General features: G+C 45.8%; 1 protein-coding gene across 12 annotated transcripts in view; it reads right to left on the bottom strand.

The window, feature by feature from the left end:
• Itsn1 (intersectin 1) overlaps nucleotides 1-19,529 on the bottom strand; it is a 182,084-nt gene that overhangs the window by 68,331 nt on the left and 94,224 nt on the right. For 6 of the 12 annotated variants that reach the window (XM_063270445.1, XM_039088249.2, NM_001136096.3 and 3 more), the window contains 3 exon segments: nucleotides 11,850-11,977; nucleotides 9,085-9,308; nucleotides 7,018-7,139 (listed from right to left, as the gene is read on the bottom strand). In XM_063270445.1, coding sequence (XP_063126515.1) covers nucleotides 7,018-7,139; nucleotides 9,085-9,308; nucleotides 11,850-11,977 — 474 coding nt within the window. 12 annotated transcript variants of the gene reach the window in all.

Here is a 19,529-nt window from a genome sequence, read left to right as displayed (position 1 = left end):
CTGCCCTGACTGACACATGGCACAGACAGTTCTCATCTTAGTCTCAGTGACCACAGAAGTGGCAAGCTCTGTGACGCATGCTCCTACCCTGGCTTTCCCTTCCCGAGCTCCTAATGGGAAACGAGATAAAGGACCTCACCTCAGGCATCTACTCAAAGCCCAATATTCTGAAGTGGGAATCCACCTGGCAGGCTTCATAACTCAGGAAGTTACACAGTTAGTAAAGACAATTTGACTTGGTTTTTAGTATTTCAAACGAAGAGTGCAACCAACAAAAAGCTAGCATTCTCAGACCTCCACTAACGAGCATTTACTCAGCACAGAGACCAGGAGGATAAACATAAAACGACAGCCATTAAGAGCTCCACAGATACAAGACGAGGGCACAAAAGCACTGCTTAGTCATGGCCACCAGCGCTTGAATTCTCCTAGAGACTACAATTTTAAAATCCACAACATTCCATAAAGAACAGGGCCTTCTGTTGGAGATGTTCAGAGGGGTCATCTACTACGGAGTGCATATCTAGTGCTTGTGTTTGAACTTAGTGCTGCCCCAGAGGAAGCATTCGAAACGGCCCAAGTCATCCTACATATCCCTGCAGTTACTCCCTGGCTTACAAGCATGGGGAAATGGCGCTGGAGGACAAGGTGAGCTCAATCAGAAACCTGGCTCCAGTACCGAGTCCAGTGAGTCCTATTCTTATGCCTGCATGTGTGGCCCAGAGCCGAGGCCATCTGACACTTCCCTGACTTTTCAAACAGCCACAGGAACAGGGTCTAAACAGACTACTTGGGTCAGACCTGTGTCCACTGAAGGGCGCTCCTAAATTGCTGAGTCGTCTCTCTAAAAAGTAACGTAAGGCCAAGAAGTCTCCACAGGAAAAGGAGGATCCTCCAGTCCCGTGCTGTACTTCCAAGGGGGCTGGCTTTGCTTTTCGTTTTGGTCACTGTTACTCACACTCATGCTTCCCATTCAACTCCCTCCATTGTCTGGTTCTTCCCCTTTTCCAGGCAGCCCAGTTACTTATAAATAACCGCGCTCTTCTGCTTGGATTTACTCTGGTGCTAAACTGAAGTAGTTGGGCTGCTCTGTCCTCCTGGGTTATGGTTACTGATGGCTTCACAACACATGTCAGTGCCGGGCAGGCACTGGAAACATGGCTGCTTCTAAGCTAAGTACATGCACCCGGAGTGGATTCGGTGGCCCAGCTCTCCTAGGACACCTTAGGACTAAAGGAAATGTCAGGTGGGAGCAAGTTAGGAGCTTACATTAAACACAAAGCAGCACTGTGGAGCATGGTGAAACCAGGGCTCTGCGTATAGATGGCCTCACAAGCTCTGTAGCCATTACCTGTACAAACTGGGCAAGGTTAACCTCTAGATCCTCAGTGTTTTTGTCTAGGACATGCCTGTCTAATATGGATACATCGTTTTTGTTGTTTTTCAGACAGGGTCTCTATGTAGCCCTGGCTGTCCTGGAACTCCCCTGGTAGACGAGGCTGGCATGGAACTCCGAGATCTGCCTGCTTCTGCCTCCCAAATGCTGGGATTAAAGATGTGTGTCACCACTCCTGACTTCTGATAAGTCTTTGTAACTCTGCCTGGCACATAAAAAAGTTTAAAAACACAATCTTAAAATCCAACTCTAACTCTGTACGATGTTCTCATATCTAAAATTTGGTCCTGGGGCCCTGTTTCAACCTAGTTCACACTAAACAATTTCAGTTCTCTACTCCAGAAGCCTGTTACTTCTTGCCAGGGTCATTGCAGCATGCAATATAAAATGGTAATCCCACACTACTGCAGGCAAGGTCTGCTCTCAGCCAGGCAAACTCTGACCCCGTGAGGAACTTACCACAGGCCATCTCCTATAGAGACCCATTTAGCATCTGATTACTGTCTTTTGGGAATGATCACTGCTACAAATGCCAACTGCTTGATATTACTGTGACCTAGGATCTACTGTCATCCCTTTGCCTGGTTAATGAGACTCTGAGTGGACATAGGAATCACATCAGAAGTCCCAAGGGCTACTTCAAGGAAAGGTCTAGCCCCAACTACAAGTGAGAAACCACACCAAGTATCCTCAGGAGCTAGAGAAGGAACCCTGAGCTCAGATCTGGCTTCACCAACAAGAGCTACGATCTCCAAGGCAACGATGAAATCATCATGGACTTCACTTTTAGCCGAGGAAACTCACTGCCCTCAACAATGGCCCAGGCTCGGTCTCAGGAATGTGAACTTACTCTCGTGGGATCAGCCCATTTTAATGACTACCACTAAGGTCCAGAGCAGGCAGCAGGGATTGATTCCTAACATTTCCACTTGGAAAACAGAGGATCAACATGAGAATGAGAGACAGTTCTTCTTGAATTTGGAAAACTTTGCCAAAAATGCCAATCTAACTTTGGAAAAATATAAGAGTATGATAGACTGAGTAGGTTAAGCACATAAACTCTAACATGGCAAGCTATGACACAGACTTTCACACAAAGCACACTCACCCACTGTGGCTTTTAAGAGGGATTCTCATTCTTTTTAATGAACAAGTTTAGTCTTAGTATAATTTATCTAACTAGGTCTATCCCATTAATCCCAATTTTTCCGGGAGTAATTCTGATAGAACATCATGGAATTGAAGCACAGACCCTGGATTCTGTTCATATTTCTGGAACTTGGCTCAGAGTTTGTCTACAAAACAGTACTAAGCGCACACTATCGACTGTGCCTGCTGGGCGTGAAAGTCAGATGTGTGCAGATTGAAATTGGTTTGATTAAAGCTTGGGTTCTGATGGTTCTGTGTGCACCCACCCCCATTTCATCAGGGAGCTCTGGTTTTCTTAAATTCCCAACTTGGTTCCAGATGCTACTACATTTGCGTCTTTAACGACTTTGAATGACATTCCTGGACACTAGTTCCTTCATCAGGGTGACATCACTGAGGGATGATGGAACCCAGCGAGAGAGCTTTAGGTTTTGGTCAATAGATTTGAAGGTGGACTATGGGACTCTGGGTCCACTCCTCACTCTCTCCCACCCATTATCCAACCATCCCTTCAAACTCTTTTGAAAACTTAAAACATCTGTGTGTCTCTGTGAGCACAGGTATCCATTTGTGTGTGTCCTTGGAGGCTAGGAGATGGGTATCAGATCAGTTACGGGGGCTAAGAGTTGCCTGTTATGGGTGCTTGGCCCAAAGCTAGAATAGAACTGAATTTGGGTCTTCTGGAAGAGTGTACTCTTAACTACTGAGCAATTCCTCCAAGCCCTTAACTTTTAGCTCTTAAGCTGGCTTACAATAACTGGTAGACTGGCCTGCCTCCTTCATCCCGGTAACTCTCCATCATGCTGACCCCTCCTTTCTCATCCTATATCCCCTCCTGACTTAGCCTTTCCACCCCAGCAGTCCCCGGACCCCCTACCAACACTCTCACATCATTATATCCTACCAGCCCCCCTCGCTCAAGGCACCCTTTGTTCCCTCAGTTCTATAGTTACTACAAGTTCAGCAGGCCAAGCTGAAGGTCCTAGGATCCTCACATGCAGGAGGACACAGCTCTCACCTTCCCGTGCCTGGATTGTCTTACTCAGTATGACGGGTCCCAGTTCTTCCCAACTCCACTGCGAGTCCCACACTGTTGTTCTCCACCCACCGGCTGACAGACACCTATGAGGATGCCTTGGCTCTTGGGAACAGTGTACCAGTGGATACAGAGGGGCCAGGCAGCTTGTGGAGTAGGATGGAGTCCTATGTATATATGACCAGGAATGGTACAGGTGGGTCATATGGTGGCTCTATTTTAGCTTTATGTTTATGATGATGTTTAAACTTCATGGACATTCTGCCTGTTTGTCTTCTCTAAGGCAGGAGCATAGAGGACAGGGAATGTTTCCTTTAGTGTAACTAAGCCGAGTCTGCTGAGGTAGCATGTGAGATGCTATAGATAACATATGAATGCGCGAGCCTGGCTCCATAAAACTTTATTTGAAATGTGTCCACGAGCCTCTCACAACAGCAGCGATATTCAGACCAACTATGAAAACAAGCTGGGCTCGGATGTTAACATTGTGGAAATATAAAGAAGGTGGAAGAAAACATTTTTTTATGTAGTATGTATGTATGTATGTATGTATGTATGTATGTATGTATGTATGTTCACTGGTGTTTTGCTGGCAAGTATGTCTGTGTGATGGTGTGAACTGAAATTACAGACAGATATGTGCTGTCATGTGGGTGCTGGAAATTGAACCTGGGTTCTCTGTTGGAACAGTCAGTAATCTTAACCATGGACCCATCTCTCCAGTTCCCTGGAAAAGGGTTTTTGTTGTTGCTGTCATTTTGTTTGTTTTCCAAGATACAGTTTCTTTGTGCAGTGCTGGCTGTCCTGGAACTTACTTTTTAAGATTCTATCCTCACTCACAAATAGAAAAGAGTGCAATCTATTGCTACACAGTTGTGAGGGCCTGAGTCTGGGTCCCTAAAACCCATATCAAAGCCAGGAGTGGTGGCACAGGAGCAGTGGCACATGCCTGTAATCCCAGTGCTGGGGGTGGAGGGGAGGGTGGAGGAGGCAGGGGACTGGCAGCATTTATAGGATGGCCTTCAGGACAGATGACTGGGCAGCTGGTAACTATGAAAGAAGCCCTGGGACTTTGAATTGTCTCTAGAAACCAGATAGGATAAGTTCTGGCAGGCCAAGGGTGTGGCTACATCATTGGCTCATGAAACTCATTCCCTAGTGAAAGGGCTACAGACAATTCTCAACTGTGTATGAACTGAAAATTCCCTGAGTGCCTATGGCCTAAGCAAGGCATAGCTGAAAGAAAAACAGAAAGAACAGACAGATAGATAGAAAGAAGGAAAAAAGGAGGCTTTATGTATACAAGAGTGCATGGTATGTGGAGGTGGTCAGAGGGGGCGGGGGCAGAGAGCAAGTGAAAGCTGGAGAACAGCTTTGTGGAACGGACTCTCTCCTCCCAGCTTTCTGTGGCTACAGGAATCGGACAGGTAGGGTCAGGCTGGCACGCACGCTCCTTTCCTAAGCCGGCTGGCCATCAGTTACTTTTCTGAGACTCCCTGGGTAATTCTGACATTGCTGACACTGCCTGGCACAGCATTCAGATACTCAGCTGCTGTGTGGTCTGCTGGTAAAAATGGCAGCGAGTGAGGTCGCTCTTGTTGCTCGTCCAATTGCTTGGGCAATGCATGACAGACACCAAACTTCATCCCCCGGGGATGGTGACGTCCCCATCAAGAGAGGCCATTTATTGCTTATGCTTTAAGCCTCAGACAAGGAGATGAGCAGCTAGGTAGTCACGAGATCCCACATCAGTTCGCAGATTTCTTTCTTCTTTAAGTTCCTAGGTTACTGGACAGTCACGGGCAACTTCATTACAGCCTGGGTTCTTGTTTCTCATGCCTTTTCCAAAAAGGATCTAGATATTCAAATGGCAGACACCATCTTCTATTTCTTTGTATAATCAAACATTCAGAATGTGACAAGATGGCACATTACATTGTTAACAATGAAAAGGTAGTTTGGGAGCAAACTGGTCTAAAAGCAAAGCATTTTGTAAGGCTCCTCAGCTCCTCTCAAGACTCCCCATATCCCAAGGGGCAGCATGGTGACTAAAGGGTAAGTCTGCTGTTTTCAAAGATTTCTGAGGGGTCTGAGAAGCCAATGGTCACAGTGCTGACAGAAGTGAGTGAGCCTGGGTTATGCAATGACAAGAGAGCCGCAATTAGCCTGTCAGGCTCCATCGTTCTCATGTTCACCATCTTAGGTGTGGAGGCAGGACAGTCGAGAGTTTAAGGCCAGCCTTGGCTACATAGTGAGCTTGAGGCTAGCCTGAGCTACATGAGACCTTGTGTCAGTAAGTAAGTAGGTAGGTTTTCTGAGCCAGGAAATCTTGCTAATCTCTTGTAACAGTGTCAAATATCTCATTTTCAATTTAATGCGCCCGAGACTCCTGGTGATAGGTGGAACCTGACAAGAACAGAACCTGCAGACTGCTCTGCAGAGCCCGGCAAACAGAAACTGGCAACACACCCTCGCCACATATACTTCTTTTCAGCCCAACTCTGTGGTATGAACCCCAACATGTTACCACGGCCACAACATCCAAAGATCTGCTCACTTACACAGTTAAAGTGATTCAAAGAACAAGACACAGAGTGGGAGGTGGACTTCCTGACAGGGGGCACTTACCCATTCCCCTTTAACCTCCACCAGGAAAGCAAAGGTTTAAAAGCAAGGCAAAAGATGTTTAATGAAATGTTGCACCTTAGAGTTCATCTATTCTCTACTCATCAAATCAAACCAGGTTAGCTAGCCAACCCAGGAAGAGCGGTCAGTGTCACTGTTGCCTGCAGAGATGGTAGGTCCCACAGTAAAGCAATAGTTTCTCATTAAAACGCAGATTCCCTAATATGAGAACCACATTTGTCTCGTCCCTCAGGCCTTCACTTTCAGTTATTTCTAAGAAACTTAGGCTGTCATTTAGAAAATGGATCAACCACAGTGCTTTACTTTCTTCTTAAAACGAGTTTTTATACAATGCTACAATTTGAAGACTACACGAAACTGTTAATATATACAAAGAATAAAAACTGCGACAAAGCGGAACTGTATGTTCATTAATTTTCTAAATAGTAATCCAGATTGTCTATATTTAACCCATTACTGTCCCCAACACTTTGGCTCAAAGGCATATAAGTTCTTATGGGCAGCTGTGGATGAGAGATCTCTGCATCCGTAACTACTTCTTAAAGACTCTTCATAGCATGCAGCTAGTGCTAGCCTTGGGCACCATCAGTCGATTGTGAGATTAAAACCATGCTGGGGTGCAATCAGAACACCGTATTTAATAACTGTATTTAAAGTGCTACTGAGATACACCTCTGAAAGAGAACTTTCCCTTTATATGCGCTTGTTGGTGATTTCCTAATTGTGTCACAAAGTGCCAAGCGAGGACAGGAGGCCACCTCTGACACACACTGGCTGCCATCTTTCTTACCATGACTATATCTCCTGGCTGGATGGTGATCTCGTCATGACTTCTGGACTCAAAGGGGTACAGCGCTCGGTAATACACCACTTTGGCACTCTCCTGTGCAGAGATTGTAAGCGGACCTTTCTCTGTTAGGGAAGAGGAGGGACACATTACAGGAAGCATTGACATGTGCCAAGGTGGACAGCTGTTAGCGCTACGGTCTGCCGTATATTGGAAATATTTCCACCCATTCAGGGAATTTCTGAGGCACACATGGAACGCCAAAAGAGAGTGGACTCTGACAGAAGCGTCTAACCACGTGGAGTTCATCAGTAGATTCCACAAACAAGCCGCCAGGGCTGAACGTGGTGGGCGAGAAAGCCTAGAAAGTCTTTCTCTGCCTCTTGGCGTGGGCTCAAGCAATGCACATCTGTAAATCATCAACAGGCTCTGCTCCCCACCCAGGGCGTTGCTCGTGTGTAACAGCAGATCTGGTCAGCCAGAGAGCACTTTTGCAGGGGAAGAGGAAGAGAAACACAACCTTCCACATCAACAGGCAAATGTTGGTCTCTGGGGCACTTAACAGCATCACATAAACCTAAGTGCTGACCTCACATAACGTCCCCATGACCCTGCTGAACTGAGTCTTCTGCATTTCTGGGGAAAGAATGAATCCTAATGAAAATAATTTAAAGACTTTAAATCAAATGAAAAATTTAAGATGCATTCAGGCAGAAGACACATCTTGGACTTTGGCTAACAGTTAATTACAGCCCTTAGAATTGTTCTACATACACGCTGCATGTAACTTGACACCCATCGTATCTGAAGAGCAGTGAGGAAGATATCATCCCTGTGAGGTGCAAAGGTTCCTACTGACCCAAGGGGAAAACCAATCCTCAGCTCACACTGACAGGTGGCGGCCCAGGGACTTCGGTGACCCCTGAGATTAAAGGATTGGTAAATTCCTCTTCAGACTACAGCAGAGCCATCAGACAGTAAGTTCATCTCTCCTCTGTTGCCTTGGACTCCCTACGTGCCCAAGTTCAAACCCTCCCTCCGGCTATAGCACCTTAGGAAGGGGTGGTTCCTGACCAGCACTACACCTCACTCCCCTGCCCCACTGTGTGCTCAGGGAGCAAACACATCGTGTTTGAGATGGTGTCAAGTTATCTGGTGCTTTCTGTATATCGTAGTAGTAAAGGATTTTTTTTTTTTTTTTGGTTCTTTTTTTCGGAGCTGGGGACCGAACCGGGGGCCTTGCGCTTCCTAGGTAAGCGCTCTACCACTGAGCTAAATCCCCAGCCCCGTAGTAAAGGATTTTGAAAATACATTTAGCTTGCAGCTGATATTATCTGAGTGATAGCCTTTATTAGTTAAAGCCAGCCTTTTACTCTTCTGCTTTTTTTTTTTTTTGGTTCTTTTTTTCGGAGCTGGGGACCGAACCCAGAGCCTTGCGCTTCCTAGGCAAGCGCTCTACCACTGAGCTAAATCCCCAGCCCCACTCACCTGCTTTTTTAAAAGAGGCAAGTTGTACTGAATGTGCAAAAACCCTGACTTACACTTTTTAAAAGGTGTACAACCCAGTGTAGACAAAAAAGCAGCTGGCATAGCAACTAACAAATAACAAAACTAGAGAAACTAGGGAAACACCGAACTAGAGAAACAGTTAAGTGACTTTTTTCACAACGTCAGGTTCAGCGTCTGTAACATCTACAAGTAGGGTTCCTGTCCCTTGGACCAGCCGGCAGAGGGCTCCTGGACATCAGGGGCTCCCTGTGCACACCTGGGAAGTGGAGAGCTACAGGACCCATGCAGAGACAGACAGCTCAGCTCTACTAAGGTAATCGAGGTGGCTCGTGGTAGCTCGTGGTGGCACACGCCTCTAATCCCAGCACTCAGGAGGCAGAGGCAGGCGATGTCTTGAGTCTGAGGGTAGCCTGGTTTACAGAGTGAGAACCTGTCTCCAAAAACCAGTACTCAGGGCAGATGGTGATCAGGCATAGACACTGCTCAGGGGCTCTTGGGGGAGATGACACATATGTATGGAGGTGACCGAGACAGAGCCTGGCGCCTCAGCCCCTCTGATACCTGTCGTGGGCCAGGGTGCCTGCGCCGGCTTAGCTGGCTCTTGATGTGGATGGAAAAGCCGACTCTGCTTGTCTTGCACTTCCGGCTTGGCTCTCTCTTCCGCCTCCTTCTTCTTGACACTGTCTTCCCTTTTCAGTTTGTCCTCCTCGTGGGGTTTCCGAGGGCGCTGCTGCTCCTCCTGCTGCACATGCTCCTGCCATTGCTTGTCCCTTTCCTGAACTCGTCTGCCAACAGAGATGCTTGATTGCCGCATGGAAGCAACTGTGACTGCAGTCTCCCCATCCCCCATCACCAAAGAGTGCCTCCCTCTAGGCAGAGCTGCTCAACACTGAGGGAAGGTTGCTCTTCACACATAATGGAACCGCCCCCCACACAGAAAAGGCTAAGAAAAGGTACATTAATGATAGTAACTGATGAGAGTGACCGAAAGCCCCAGAACACCAATGCACGTACGAGTTATGAAAGTGAGACCAGCCACCCCCCGTGGGATGCGGCTGCTATGGGAGCCTGAGTCTGAGGTCCTCACAGGTCCTCCCCGGGCAGGATGCACTACACTGACACACATACCAAACCTGAAGGCGAAACAGACGGACTGACCGATGGCACAGTGGGAAGAGCACTTGCTGTCCTTGCAGGACTCTTGGTTCCCAGCACCCACACGACAGCTCACAACCATCTGCGACTCCAGAGACACAGGGTCCACTGCCCTCTCCTGGCCTGAGAGCCCAACATTCACAGATCGACATGCAGTCAAAAATCTAGTGTACACAAAATGTCTTTTTGTTTAAATTTTTTAATTTATTTTTTTTTATGAGCATTGATTGGTGTTTTAAAACCTGCATGTTTATCTGCATGAGTGCATCAGATCCCCTGGAACTGGAGTTATAGACAATATAGACAGTTGTGAGCTGCCATGTGGGTGCTTGGAATTGAACCCTGGAAGAGCAGACAGTGTTCTTAACCTCTGAACCATCTCTCCAGCCCCATAAAATGCTTTTTTTAAAAAGCATAAAAGGGCTGTTTGTTGGGCTTGCCTTTAATCCCAGTGTTGGTATCAGGAACTGGCTTTCACCTCCAAACCCAGCATTGAAGTCAACCATAGGCAACAGGGACCCAGGCATCTGTTGCCATGGCAATGGTCATACATTCCCAGCATCCATTTGGTTTACCCCCCACCTTTACCTGCGAGTGGTTAGGTAAATAAAAGGCAGACCCTTCCTGACGCCGCTCTCTCCCCTGTCCCCTTGTCTCCATCGCCCCTAAACCTCCCTCGTGGAACTACATTGGCCTGGTGTGGTCTGTCTGGACATGAACCTCGATTCTATCACAACACCCAGTACTCTGAAGGCAGAGGCAGGAGGAACTCTGCAACGTTAAGGCCTACTTGGTCTACACAGGGAGTTTCAGGATAGTCAGGGCTATAGAGACACTGTCTCAATACACAAAAAAAAAAAAAAAAAAGCACCCAAGTACATTTATTAGAGGGTAAAAAAAAAAAAACAAGAGATTTCTTAAGTTTTGGGTGCTATATACACCTCACTGTAGAGTGAGAATATGTATCTCATATTCTATTTGTAGTGTAGTATTTTCTACATTGATCTTCAGTTTATTTATGCTCTGTAGGAGTAGAGTTTTGTTTCGACATTAGTAATAAAAGCGTTTCATAAACTACAATGACAATCGGGGGCAGGAAGATGGCTCAATTGCATCCAAATCTGAGAAGTTTGATCTGTAGAACCTATGTGGTCGAAGAAGGGAACCCACTTTTGAAAGATGTTCTCTGACTTCCACAAATGCATAGTGACACAAGCCTGTGACACACACACACACACACACACACACACACACACACACACACACACACTTTAACAGTTAAAGAAAGGCGAGTTTGATGCAATCAGCACATACAATGTGCCCCACTGTAAAGAAAAACAATAAAATAAAGTAAGTTCTCAGTCTAATACACTTGTATAAGATCCCTGGCATTAAACATAAAAACACACAAACACAAAACAAGCTCAAAGGGTCCTAGTGCCCAGCACAAAGCAGGCGGATAGGTCTGTGCAGTGTCACGGAACCAGCACCTACTGTGCACGACCCCCAGGATGTCTCGTCTCCAACTCTTCTCAGTGTAATTTCAATAACCCGGTTTATACTTTGTGGCATCTCCCTGGGACATTTGGTCATTCTAGTTTTCTGGACTCTAAATGAATTGAATTTCACAAAGCACAAACCCACAAACTAAAAGGTAGCAAACAAATTTCTACAATGACTACAGAATGTTACATAGAAAAAGGCGAGAAAATGGCACGAATATCCAAACAGAAACAGTTTGTGTTCCAGGCACTGGCACCCAGCTCCACCTTTTGTACTGCAGTTTAATTTGCAGTTGCAGTAAACAAGAAAGGAGGCAGAGAGGCGCATTCCTGGTGTTCTGGAGAAGCTTGCGGCAGCAGACTGGGGGCTTTGCTTCCAAACCTTGCTCTCAGACCATCACTGTTATTAGGAGGCTGTGAACTGGAAATCTCTTTTGGTCATTGGCATGCAAATGAACTAACCGAGTGTCCCAATTTTCTTGTCTACTTCCATTGTCTACATAAGAGAGCACTGGGAACTAACTAACCAAAAACTTCAGGGGGCAGCGTGTGTGCTTGAAGGGAGATTCAAACTGCCTGTCTGTTTGCCCACACACATCTTTGCTGGCACAGTAACCGTTTGGAGATGTGAGAACAAGAGCGAATGCCACAGGCCCTGAGGTCACTCACCTCTGACCTTCTTCCTTTTGCTTCTCCAACTCCAGGCTCTTCCTCTCCTGCTCTTTCTGCTTTAGCCTCTCCGCCTCGATGGACCTCTGCTTCTGGAGCTGCTGTTTACTGTGTATCTCTCTCAGTTCCTAGAAGGAATCAGGACAGTTTCAGAGCAGAGGAACATGAGCAGTTCACGAGCACGAAACATTTCAGCGGCCAGGCCTGGGCATCTGGCAGGAGACTTTCAGTGTTGACAGACAGTCACTCAGAATTGAACTCGCTGCACTCTGACATGACTGATCACAGTCATTGTCCTAGAGTATATTCGAGCAGGCCGCAACACATATGTCATTTCCCATGACATTTGCTTGTCCCTGGGGTTGGGGATGGAGTCTGAGACCTTGCACACATTAGGCAAGTGTTATAGACTGAGCTATGCTCCTCCCCCCTCCCCCACCCATGCCTCCAGGATCTGTTTGAAAGGCCCTTGTTTGTGAGGGGGGGGGGAACTACACTGGGAAAAACTCAATAGCACTGGAAGGTAACTAGTTTCATGGTATGGTGTTTGTGAATAAAACTATAGCTACTATAATTAATTCACACCAACCCCCCCCCAGCTTTGGAAACACACACACACACACACACACACACACACACACACACACACACACACACACAGAGCACTTTACACAGCCACTGTTTAAAACTCAGCTCTTTGAGACTTGAGTCCATAGATTTGATAGTCTCTGTGAGCTTCACGGAGCCTCAACACACACTGTGGGGTTTATTTTTCTTCAAATCACAGCTATTGGAAAGTCTATTCTCACAAAGTCCTGTCCTAGCCATCTCTCCAGATCTGGTTTCTTCACTTTATAGCAACCCCAAGAAATAATGGCAGTTGCACTGGCAGCCTACTGAAAGCCAAGGGAATTGTGTGATAGAGAATTGCTTAAGATCCGGAGTGTACGTCCATAAATATGACAACCATGTTGGGCTGGGTGTGTCTGGTGGCACTGCTACCTAGTGCACAGCAGACCTTGAGGAAATTGGGTGGTGGAGAGTGGGAGATACCGGAGGACAGGAGGGAAGGAACTTCAGAGACCTTGGCCATCTCCTAAAGCAGCAGCCCTGGACATGTAGCTGCTGGGTTAAGGAAGGATGCCTGGGTCAGGGGCTGAGCTAGGGAGGAGACGGGCACCGAGATCGGCCACTGGGAAGTAATGACGGAGCTCCCCTCCCCCTCTGGTTGAAACTGGGATGGAAAGAGAACATCGATTCTGGGTGGGGAAAAGAATCCAGTTTTCATCGCCTTCCTAACTTGAACGCATTGGGCTGTTACAACCTAACAGCATTATGCTAAAAGTCCAGCCACACTGGCTTCTAAGGTCATTTGTAATGACAAATAAGAATCCCTAATAAACACGGAAGGAGAGTGTGGTTGTGGGCTTAGAGCTGGTGCTTTAAAAACAAGCAGAAGGGATTAATTCACTCGCTCTATGAAAGCAAAGTGTCACAGCATGGGGTAACTGTGGGAGTGACACTAAATCAAGCTCTAGTGTCCCAAGGAAGGGGCCAGGATCTCCATCTCTCCAGGCCCCATCAACCGTGTGTGTGTGTGTGTGTGTGTGTGTGTGTGTGTGTATAGACTGTCTCTCACTGGAAGCTGGACCTCACTTAGGCAAGTGAGCTCAGGAATGTGCATGTCTTGATTACAAATATGAGCCAGTGTCTCACCAAGCTTTTCATGTGGGTGCTGGAATCAAACTCAGGCTGTGGCTTGTGCGTCTTCATTGTTTATGTGGCAAACACTCTACTGAGTTATCTTTTCAGCTCCCCAGTTATGCATTTAAAAAATAAAAGGTATGTTATCTAGGGGAATTTAACTTTAGGAGGATAACATTTAAAATACTTAACAGCAGGTGCTGTGAAACCAGGATAGACACTGGCTGTGATCCAATGTAGCCATCAAATCAAGACGGTTCATTTTTCCTAAGAATTATGCAACTTCCCATACCGAAGTCAAGAAGTCAGGTTCAGACTGAAATGGGTTAATGTGTGACCAGGTCCAGACATACGGAAGCAACTAGAGATGTTCAGAAGTGGCACGGGATGAGAAAGTGGCACGAAGTGACAGAAGGAGACAACAGAAGACAATCTCACAAACAAAGCAGGTTTAAAACAACAGCCCAGCGCCAATCACACTGCAAGCTAGGACCACGCTTCTTTTGAAGACAACAGCATTGCAGCTCAGACCCAGCCTATCTTGAGCCTCAAGTGCCTCCAAGGAAACAGAGCTTGTAGGAGCCATAAAAGAACAGATGCCCGAGAATGTTAGCAGAAGGCTGTGGCAGCTTATGATCCAGATTGGAAGATGTTAGACTTTCTACTTTTTATTTCATCCAAGTCGAACACTGCTGAGATGCGCAAAAAGCTTTAAGGACGAAGGGAGGCGACCTGAGTGGGTTTGCTCGTGGTCTGAGCTTCACCCCACCTTTGGATTTGGGAGTTTCAAAACGATAAAAGCAGAGTATTCCTAATACTGAGAGAGCGGTTCTCAATGCAGTTCCTCATCTTGTGTTTTTGTTACTACTTCGGAACTGTAATTTTGCTCCTTTTACGAACTGTCATGTAAATACCTGTGTTTCAATGGCGTGTGAAAGGGTCGTGACCCACAGGTTGAGCACTGTTGTTCTAGATGGTAAACTTCTGTGCACAGCTGGAGTGTGCACGCACAAACAGCGCTTTCCTCGCACTCCTTTCAAGCCCGCTGAGGAGACAGGCGTCACCTGCCGTTATTTGGACATCCCCCTTTTCATTCTTTCAAAGGGAAGAATGAAATTCCTAGGTGGTGGCAAACATGGAGTCAGGTTGTTAATTTATCAACTATTCCTTATAGGCTACCTGATTAAAGCAACCCTCAAAATCTTTACAAAATGCACATGTCCTTTAGCATGCTTCTCTACTTCAAAGCTGAAAAGAAGTTAAGACATCAGAAGGCAGCGTCTCACTTGTAGCTCTTAAATTAACTTCTTCTAAAACCAGCCATTACCATTGTGTATCTTGTGGCTTAAACACTTATGATAGTATTGAGTGTGTGCCTTCGCTGGTTTTCCTTTAAGGAGCACCATTCAACGGGATGAAGTATTTTACAGTAGACAGGCAGGCAATATTATCTTCTACCACAGGATAGGTAACCCCCTCATCCCACAGCGCTGGGGGCGGGATCCACTGCCTTGTGCATATTACACAGCATCCCACCATGTGGCTGTAGTTCTACAGTGTTTGGAGGTGGGGTTTGAAGCAAGGTCTTAGGTAGCCTCAAATCCACTATGTACTTGGAGGTGATCTTGAACTCCCAAATGGCTGGCTATGCTGCCCAGGCTGGCCCTGAGCTCCAGCTCAAATGGATGCGTAGCTCTGAAAACAGGAATGTGTGACACAAATGGTGTGAAATAATACTTAGTAATTCAAAAGGGGTATGTTTGGCAAATTGAATATCCAAGAAGACTCAGATATTTTTCTGTTGACAGATAGGGCTTGACAAGGGGCAGTGAATCATTTACTGTGATGGCCTCTCCTTCACTTGCTCTTAGAGACTCAAAAATGGTGTACTACACAGAGTTCTATTAATTGAAGTATGAGATATTCACCCGAATAAGGAGTAAAGGGTTATTTCTCCATAAAAATGCACTAACGCTCTTAACAGAGAGGAAGAGGAGGAGGAAGAGAACTGACAGCAGTGGCTGAGAAGAGACCAGCACCCCAGGAAAAGCGCTCACAGTCTGGATATCTAACTTTTTAGGATTATTTAGCTTTCTGTTTGTGCATCAGGCTGTCCTTTGGAGATAAATGGTAAAAACATACTTGGACCACTGACTGGGACTTCCTGCACGCGACAGCACAAATCTAAAAAGCCTTTCTACTATTAACCTCATGGGAAACCGATCTGGGCAGCAAGATAAATTCCAGGTATTCATTTTATTTGTATTTTTGTCCTTTATTTATCAATTTACTGAGAGGGGGGGAGGGAGAGAGGGAGAGAGGGAGTGAGAGAGAGAATGTGCACATGTGTGTATGATTGTGTGTAGTATGTGGAGCTCAGAGGACAAGTTTTGGGAGCTGGTTTTCTGTTTCTGTTAATTGGGTTCCAAGAGCTAAACTCTTTTTTTTTTTTTTTTTTTTTTTTTTTTTTTTTCCGGAGCTGGGGACCGAACCCAGGGCCTTGCGCTTCCTAGGCAAGCGCTCTACCACTGAGCTAAATCCCCAACCCTAGAGCTAAACTCTTTAATCACTGAGCCACCTTGCTGGCACTCTGAGTTTTAAGATACAATAATATTTCTCAATTAAGTGATAAAACAAACAAAAGAGAATGCAAGTTAATGAGCCCAGAAAACACAGAAACATATCTCATGGAAATCTGAAAAGAATTACTTCAAGACATAAAAATGTACAAAGTCAAAGAAAAATGGACATTTTAACTCCAAGTATAAAGTTTATTCATGTGCTGTACTAAAAGGAGGAAGAGCATAAAGATGTGTAACTTGCTCTCTAAATTCTAAGAAGGTTCTTATGAATGTTTGTAAAATATTCAAAACATTCTTTCACAACTGAAGTCAACACTTGCCAAGTAGTGCCCATACTATCAGCCTCTGGGCAGTGTCTGACCCTCTCCTTTCTGTGCCAGGAAGCTTAGAGTGCTGTTTCCACAAAAAGAACATGGGACTCTGGGCTCTCTTAAAAATCTCAAATCCTCAACTGCCTCAGCTTCATACACAAGGAAACATGCCATCATAGAGGAGCGCACCACCAACTATGGCATGCGACCTACTACATACCACATGCTGCTGAGGACAGCAGTACGTCTCTGACTGTAGCACGCCGCCTACTACAGCATGTCACCTCTAAAGCATAAAGTTGGTGGGTAAATGATACGGGAGAAAAAAAAAAAACCTTCCAGGAGACTGTCTTTGTCCTTTTCTCTGATAATCTCTTATTAAATATTTTTCCAACTTTACATAGAAAAAAGCCCACATTTTACCAAACAAAACAAAACAACAAAACTAAAACCAAAACCAACCAATCAAACAAAAAAACCCTCAACCAACCAAATCAGCCTCCTGGTGTGGTGTGAAACCTGGTGTGTAACTCTTGCTGTCTGCTCTCATCTGGGCAGTGGTTTAACAACTGATTCACACTCAAGGCTTCTGGATGGAGTCTCCACAATCACAGGAATCAGAGGATTTTATTACTCTAGGCAGGAAGGGCCTTTTCCGAAGAACACATAAGAATAAAATTTCATGTTCAACAGAGTGGGGTGGCAAACTTGGAGCAGACAGATGTCTGCCTGTCATGGAGGCATTGCTGCTATATGCGCTTTCTCCTGCTGTCTTGCCTGCTCTTCTCTCTGGATCAGTTTCCCTCCACATGCATCTGTCCGGACTTCTCACTCTGCTCTGTGCTTCCTTCTCTGTTCCCCCCCTCCCTGCTCATACCCTGCCTTTCTCTGCCTTCACAACGAATGCACTTGCCATGAAAGCCAGTGTCTGAAACCAGGAGCACAGAGCCTCAGTTAAGCGAGCAGCCTTGGTTACCACGACTGGCGCTATCACTTCAATGTCCACTCGGTTCCTGGCCATCACCACAGCCAGCGTCTTTAATGCTCCTGCACTTAATGTAAGAAACCAAATTTCATAGCATATTATGGACCATGATTCTTAATTCTGAATCTTCCCTAGATACTTGGATTTCACTAAGAAATGAAACTGTCCACACTTTTGGAGTAACAGATCAATCGTGACACTGCCCATGTGTGCCAGAAATACTTAGACATAACTACCTACCCTCTTCACATTTTTATACTGGCAAACTTGATGGTCTACTATGTTGGTTATAGAGACCATGGTGTCTTGTTGAGCTCACAACTCAGTCACTCACCCCTCCCTCACACACATCTTTCTGGGAAGAACAAGCAAGTTTCCCCCATCAATCAAGAGCAACATGACTTAGGACTTCCTGGTAACACTCAGGAGGGGAGACTGAAGGTCAGAGCCTGAGAAAGATTAGAGTAGGGCATGGGGACCTTCTAGTGATGGCACAGCCTAGGGGTACTGTGAGGCACTGCCCCCTCCATGGCCACCAACAGGAAGAAGAAAGCAGCACACAGGCAGGAAACAGGAACCAACAAGGACTCACCTACTCAGTGGGAAACACAAACCTCGCCCCTTTGAGTGTCCAATTCTTTGTATTTAGCACACATTACAAGTTTATAAACATAAGCCATGCTTTTTGTGACCATGCAACATTACTGTTAAAATATTGGAATATTACACTGTCAGTGCCAAGAAAAAGTATTTCAGAAGCAACCACCATTGTCAAGGACAAGAAAGGTCCCAGGCTTCTTCAGTGTCGTCTGACACTCTTTAGAACTGTTGTATCTCTCAGCACTGTAACTTACAGGTCCCAGGATTACAGCATGCCCCTATGTGCCCTTCATGCACCACAACTTGTCCAAAAAAGCTGAAACCTGATTTTTTTGTAAAATGAGATGTAAAAAGAAAGCTATATTTCAAGAGCATGAGTTTGAGATGTGTTGGTTGTATATATGACACATTTTATAAACAAATTTATAAATAAATGGTAAATAAATTTGGTCACTGAATGAAGATGCTAAACAGTAGTAATTTAGCTGGGCATAGAGTGTGGCACATGCCTTAAATCTCAGCACTCCAGGGACAGCAGCAGGACATACAATCTGTCTCTAAAAACAAATATACAAATTAAAACACACACACACACACACACACACACACACACACACACACACACACACACACAGAGAGAGAGAGAGAGAGAGAGAGAGAGAGAGAGAGAGAGGGAGGGAGGGGGGGAGAGAGAGAGAGACAGAGAGAGAGAGAGACAGAGAGAGACAGAGAGAGTATGAGAATGAGAATAATTTGGGAGCTATCAAAATCTGCTCCTGGCTAGTACGCTGGTTAGATGGTCCGCCTTACTGTCCAGAGTCTCAAATTTTAGGCATGTCAAGTCAGGAATCTCCAGCACAGGAAGGAGCCCAGTATGTCAGTGTGCTGTATGTCTGCTCCCCAACGCTCTTGGCTTTGGAGCAATGCAGAACTAGGCCCTCAGGAACAAGGGTGAGCCACAGCCTTGCTCACACTACCACTGGCTAGAGCTGTCTCCACCTCTGGAGTAACACCACACTGATAAGGGATCTGTCTAGATGCATGGGAAATAGCCTCTGTGAAATGAAACAAGAGTCCCGCATCTCTAATAGAGCAGGATGGGGTAAAGGCCTCCGTCTGAGGGCATGTGTTAAACCCCAAGTGGCCAGCAGTGCTGTGCCTCTGAGCATCTAGCTTATTATTCATTCTGCGGTGGAATTGAACCCATGGCCTCGGGCATGGTATCCAAATGCTCTATCATTGAGCTACTCCTGTGAGTTTTGTTCCAGAATGAAACAAAGGCCTGCTCTACAGCAAGATTCTCCTCATTTTAGATAACTATGTGAGATTTTCCATCACTGCTTATCAGAGAAGATAAAAATGTAACCCTTCCTAAAATAAAGAAAATGGGGGAAGCCTTCAGAGGAAGATGAATCTAGGGAAAATCATAAATTTATGTTATGTGAGCATAAAAGGACAAAAAACCCTTAGTCTTTACTGTTTCGGTCATAAAACAAAA

The sequence above is a fragment of the Rattus norvegicus genome, chromosome 11 (assembly GCF_036323735.1).
Source record: "Rattus norvegicus strain BN/NHsdMcwi chromosome 11, GRCr8, whole genome shotgun sequence".
NCBI lineage: Eukaryota > Metazoa > Chordata > Mammalia > Rodentia > Muridae > Rattus > Rattus norvegicus.
The sequence above is the reverse complement of the archived record's forward strand: the minus strand, read 5'-3'. Positions and strand labels throughout refer to the sequence as shown.